The sequence below is a fragment of the Notamacropus eugenii genome, chromosome 2 (genome assembly GCF_028372415.1).
Source record: "Notamacropus eugenii isolate mMacEug1 chromosome 2, mMacEug1.pri_v2, whole genome shotgun sequence".
In the NCBI taxonomy this organism is placed as follows: domain Eukaryota; kingdom Metazoa; phylum Chordata; class Mammalia; order Diprotodontia; family Macropodidae; genus Notamacropus; species Notamacropus eugenii.
This window is the reverse complement of record NC_092873.1, coordinates 302,116,005-302,122,315: the sequence shown is the minus strand read 5'-3', so window position 1 is coordinate 302,122,315 and position 6,311 is coordinate 302,116,005. Positions and strand designations below refer to the sequence as shown.

Below are 6,311 nucleotides of genomic sequence, written 5' to 3'. Positions count from 1 at the left end.
TGCCTCTTCACTAATCACTTACTATATACCATGCACTGTGCTAAAGGTTGGAAATATCAAAAAAAGAGAAAACCAAAACAAATTCAAGTCCTTGTTCTCAAGGATCCACTTATTGAAGCTCACAGTCATATACTGTTGCATCACCGTCTGGGTTTGTACTCCTTCAAACCTTCTCTGTTGTTTCTGCCATAGGAATAGTATATAGGAAGAGATATATTGACCTAAACTAAGGGTTCTTAAATATATAAAACACATAGAATCACTAAGAAAACCAATAATATTGAGAATATAGTTAATAAATTTTTTTTAAGATCAAGTTTGTGGACTCCAAGTTAAGAATGGATTTGAACGCTGGAATCACTGGGTAAAATATACCCTTCACATAGTTTCCTCAAGGCAACTTTGACTTCTTTGTTTCTCAGACTATAGATGATAGGGTTTAACATAGGGGTAACAATACAGAACAGGACAGAGACCAGGATGTCTACATTTAGGGAGTAGCCTGAGGTAGGCTGATCATAGTTGAAGTTGGCAGTTCCAAAGAAGATAACTACTACAGTAAGGTGAGAGGCACAGGTAGAGAAGGCTTTTTTCCTCCCTTGAGAAGACTGGATTTTTAAGATGGCAGAGATAATGAGTATATAGGATACAGCAGTGAAGAGGCAGGGGCTCAGACCAATAGTGGCACTGGACACATAGAGTATGAACTCATTGACTGAAGTGTCTGAACAAGAGAGCTTCAGGAGTAGGGGGATATCACAGAGAAAATGGCTAATCTGGTTGGGGCCACACAAAGTGAGAGTTGTAGTGAGCCCTGTATGTGTCAGAGAATTCACTAACCCACTCAACCAGGACCCAGCTGCTAAGTAGGCATAGACCTGCTTGCTCATGAGAACTGGATAACGTAATGGATAGCAAATGGCTATAAATCTGTCATAAGCCATAGCACCCAACAGGACACCTTCAGAGCCTGCAAAAGTAACAAGGAAGAAGACTTGGGACAGGCAGCCTTCATAGGTAATGGTCTTCTTCTCTCGGAAAAAGTTTACCAGCATGATGGGGACAGTGGTGGAGGTGTAGCAGATGTCCAGGAAGGACAAGTTGCTGAGGAAATAATACATAGGAGTATGAAGAACAGGATTGATTCTGATTGCTGTTAATATAAGAAGGTTCCCCAGGAGAGTTGCCAAGTATATAACTAAAAATACCAGGAAGAGCAATCCCTGCAGTTCTGGGTGGTTGGAAAACCCCAGGAAGATGAATTCAGTGACAACCGTTTGGTTTCCCTTTTTTTTAATGTCCTTCATAGCTGAAATGAAAATAGAAGATATCATTGTTTAGGGGAGAAGAGAGTTAACCCCTTCTTCTATCTCACCTCACTTTACCTTTTCTGTTGGCTACAGAAACCAATGGGAAGTACTTAACCGAGGAGAGCGAGCACCTAGGAAGGACAAAGGTGGACAAACACATACTCATATGAATGGTTGTTGTCCTTAGGATCAAAATAACATCAGTATGTTAAAGTTACAGTGTGTCTGAATGTTGTTGATCAGACCAATCTGAGCGCAGAATGTTCTACCACAGGTCAAGCACTTAGAGTCCACGTGAATATTTGGGATAGATTCTCTAACTCTGCATATCTCACATTTCTTTTGAGTTGCTGCAATTCTGCTTTGCTTATAAAACACAGCACTTTCTTTGATTAGAGCACACCATGGGCAGTCTTTTGCCAGTGTCTCACATGTGACACAATGGATTCCAGAGTTCTTCAGAGAGCTTGAGAGTGAGAAACTCATGTGAATACCAAAGAATAACTTCACCCAAGGGAGGAAACTTGTCTTGAACTGGAATCCTCAACTCATGGATTTGGAGTTCTCTCTTCCTCAATTGCTTCACCAATATTCACTGTCCCCTCTGTACTGAGCTCAGTGATTGACTAACTACTATTTTATAAAAGACTCTATGGGTGTGATATTCATTCATTCAATCAATAAATATTAACTATCTGCTATGTGCCAGGCACTGTGCTTAGAACTGAGGATATAAATATAAAAAAAAAGGAAGTTCAATCATCCTGCTTTCTTTGTTGACTGCTTTCTATGATTCCAAGGTCAGGCAGCTTGGATCAAATTTGAGATAAACTTGGGTCTACCAGACCCCAGGCCCAGCATTATCCTCATTAGGGTATCTAGGTGCCTAAGACAAGCCACCATCTCCCAAGGCCTACTTGTTTGGTGTATTACAGTGGGGCTTATTTTTGTGTGCAAATCATATAAGATGACCACTGAAGTCCCTTCTCACTCTCAAGTCAGCAATTCTGCCTTTTTCACTAAGAAGATTGAGGACATCAAACATCAACTCACCCTTCAGACAGCTATACTCTCCCTTTCCTTAACATGTCTCAGTGCCCCCACTCATTTTTTTCTACTTATCTTTTCTCAGAATAAGAGATATTCCTTCTCCCAACACAGTCTAGTTCTTCCTGAGCCTTTGACCCCATTATCTATCTCCTCCTTCAGGACCTTACTACAGCAACAATTCTCTTTTACCATCAATCTTTCCTTCCCCTCTGTGTTTGGACATGCTCAGGTCTTCCTAATTCTAAAACTTAAAACCAAACAAAAAACAAGTTCACTTAATCTTATGAAGCTGCCATCCTGCAACTTTTCTTACTGCTAACCTTCTTATAAAAGTCTCCCCCAGATGCCTCCCTTTACTCCTAAACCCATCCTTTCCTCAGCCCCCTAGTACTGGGCTTCCATCCCCATCTCCCTATTGAGATCATCTCCTCAAGGACCGTCAGTGATTCTTGTTTTCAGACCATCTGGCCTTTTTTTCAGGCCTTATCTTTGAATTCTCCATTGCTTTTAACTCCCTCACTCCTATTGCATACCTTTGCATACACTTCCTTGGCTTTATAGCCAAGGCAGCCAGGTATCACAGTGGATAGTGCGCCAGGCTTGGAGTCAAGAAGATCCGAGTTCTAATTCAGCCTCAGACACGTACTAGCTATGTGATCCTGGGCAAGTTGCTTACACTTGGTTTGCCTGTTTGTTTTCAACTGTAAATGAAGATAATAGGAGCACTTACCATGCAGGGTGGGTGTGAGAATGAAATGAGACAATAATTGTGAACTGCTTAGCACAGTGCTGGTGCATAGAAGGTGCTGTGTAAATGCTAGCTATTACTATTATTGTTATTATCATCATCATAACTATTACATTCTCTACCTTACTCCTTTATGTGTGTTCATCCAATGTTGCCAAAGAAGAAGACCATGCCATCAGAGAAATGATGACATGCCTTGCACTCGACTTTGTTTTGAGGGAGGGAGGGCTGTGCAGGTCACCAGCCTCACTTCTCCTCCAGAGCCATCTGAATCCAGTGACCAGATATTCATCAGGATGACTGGAGATGACCCAGGATGAGGTAATTGGGGTTAAGTGACTTGCCCAAGGTCGCACAGCTAGTGAGTGTGAAGTGTCTGCAGTGAGATTTGAACTCAAGTCCTCCTGACTCCTGCACTGGTGCTCTATCCACTGCATCAGCTAGCTGCCCCCTGTATCCTTTATAGACCTTTGAAAAAGGGAATTCTTGAAGGATCTGTTCTTGGCCACTTCTTTGCCTCTTGAAAATATCATTCAGTCTTCTGGATTCAACTATACTTGCGCAAATGGCTTGAAAATTTTATCTGCAAGGTAGTCTTACACAGAAAGAGCGTGTTCACCAACACACAAGTGGCTGGAGCTTCTGGCTTAATGGAATTATTGGCTCAAGGGGTGGATCAATGGAAACAGCAGCCAGTAGCTTTATTTGTTTAATCTTCTGTTCTCTCACAGGCTTTTTGGGAAACAAGTCCTGTCCATTCCCCTCTGAAACATCTCTCACATCTGCCCTTTCCATTCTCCTGCTTTTCCCACAGCTCCCACAGGCCCTCACCACCAAATGCCTGTCTGCAGCCCATAAGCAGGTCTTCCTTCCTGTGTTCTCTGCTTCCTCCAAAGGAGCCTTCACGCTGGCACAGCCTCATCTTTCTAATCCATTGAACTGGTGATAACATTGAGGCAAACAAGTTTAAGTGACTTGCCCAGGGTCACACAATTAGTGTCTGAGGCCACATTTGAACTCACTACAGTGAGTCTTCCTGATTTCAAGCCTGGTGCTCTATCTGCTATGCCACCTAGCTATGCATGGGTTGTTCAAGAAGGACCAGTACCTCTGGTATAAGGGTTTGCTGAATCCTTTTCAGGATTATTCATCTATTTTTCATGTCCATCTGTCACCCAGTTCTCACCTGTGGCTCCAAGAAGGTGTTTCTTTGGCAGCAGCCACTCCCAGGTAAAGTCATTCAGCTGACAGACTAGACTAGGTTGAGGATAACCAGCTGTTCTCAAATCCATTGGTGAGTTAGACGGGCATCTACCCCCAAGCCTGTGAAGACTTCCCCTGGTGGAATGGGCGAATGAGAACAAGTTGTTCTAATAGCCATGAAGGCAGCTGAAGCAGGTGCTGTGGAGTGCTTACAGATTGGTCAGACATGGAAAACATCAGTCATCCACTGCATTCTGGACCATCAGCAGTCATCCTGACTCTTGTCTTGCCACTAGACATCAATGACTCTGAAAGGGAGAGTAAAGCTGATGATTTTGTGCAACTTTGCCTCACTTCAATCCAATTCATGTGTAAGTAAAGGCATCACCCATGATGTCATTGGTCCTCTTTAAAAATGAAAGACATACTACAGCAACCATTATTCTGCTATACCATCTATGATGGTATCATTACCATTATAGATGATAATTATAACTAAATCAGTTTCCTAGTAATTAGTAAAATTAGAAAATTGCCTGACATTCAAGGCCTTTAACAAATTAGCAGCTCCTTATCTTTTCATCCTTGTCTCTCATGTTATTCCCTGTTATGAACTCTACATTTCAGCTACATGAACTACTTAGATGCCCAAATATGTGCTGCATTTTCTCACATCCGTAGCTTTGCTCATATTGTTATCTACAGTTAGCATATTCTCTTTGGCTACGGCATTTCTTCCTATGCTTTAAAGCCCAATTAAAATGCCACCTCCTCCATGAAGCCATCCTGATCCCTGAGTTGGCACTGACTTACCCCTTTGGAGCTCACATAGCTTTTCATTTGTGCTTTGATAATACACTTACTTGTTACTGTATATTAAGTTACCTATTGATGTCTTATTCTCTATTAAATTATCAACCCCAAGTGGACAAGGACCAGTGCCTTAACAAAGCTTTGCACCTCCCTGTCTCTGCTCATCTACTACAATGTTTTGCATACAGTATGGGCTCATATCTGTTGAATTGAATTGAAAAGTGTGCCACTCTTGTCTACTAGGGCAAGAAAACACTCCTCCCATTGAGATGAAAAAATTCTTCTTTCTTGATGTCAGTATATGGAAGATCCTTCTCTCAGGGCAACCTGTGACATGAAATTAGAAAAAGGGGTTCATTTTGTGACTCTGAAGCATCAGCTTTAAGGAAATGTCTTTTGAAAGCAAGATACACAAAGACTGAGGCTGAGGGTGATTCATGTCACCAAAATAAACCAGTAAACACTGAAGAATGAGTTGTGTGATTGACATCTTACCAAAGGTTGAGAATGACTGAGTTTGTATATGACTAAAATAACTTACTTTTTAAAAAATTTAAACAATCACATGTTTTTACCCTACATAAACCCTGCAGAAAATAAATTTGATGGCCCTTATTGCTCCTGGGTTTCACCTGTGGTGAGAACATTGTTTTGCCCATGACTTTCCTAGGATAAAGAGTTAAATGATTTTAGAAAACTCAGGAAAAAAATGAGATGTTTCATGTTAATTAAACAAATATGACTTACCTCTTGCTTTGGAATTTTCTCCCTAAAAAAGAAAAAGACAATAGGTACAAGAAACTAGGTGTAAAACAGAAAGGAAAGGTTTGGTTTCTTGAATGGGAAGAAAATAAATTTCATAAGTATAACACTGAAAAGCTCCTACTTCAGTCTTGAGAACAGAGGTGGAATCAAATTCTGGTAGTGAGCTGCTGCCCCTCTGCCTGCAGTGACAGGACTTGAGTTTTTCAGGTCCTCCTCTGCTGGCTGCTTTAAGTTCTTGCCTCGCCCCAGGTGTTACTCCTGTGTGAGATCAGGGACATCAACTTGAAGAGCTCCAATTTACAAACCTGGTTGTTTCCTATTAGCCTGGTCAATCCCTAGAGGCCAGAGCAGGCTTTAGTCCCTGAGGTTATTTTCTTGAATCTCTGGACTAGCTCCTCTTTAGTGCCCCAAGCAATGAAGCT

The 6,311-nt window shown here is 41.6% G+C and overlaps 1 protein-coding gene across 1 annotated transcript; it reads right to left on the bottom strand.

The window, feature by feature from the left end:
* Nucleotides 1–332: 332 nt before the first annotated feature.
* Nucleotides 333–1,307, bottom strand: LOC140523929 (olfactory receptor 5V1-like). Its single transcript, XM_072638492.1, has one exon. It carries the CDS (start codon nucleotides 1,305–1,307, stop codon nucleotides 333–335), a length of 975 nt encoding a protein of 324 aa, XP_072494593.1.
* Nucleotides 1,308–6,311: the final 5,004 nt, after the last annotated feature.

Coding starts and splice junctions, on each gene's coding strand:
- LOC140523929 (XM_072638492.1), bottom strand. CDS start 1,307: ATGAAGGACATTAAAAAAAAGGGAAACCAAACGGTTGTCACTGAATTC.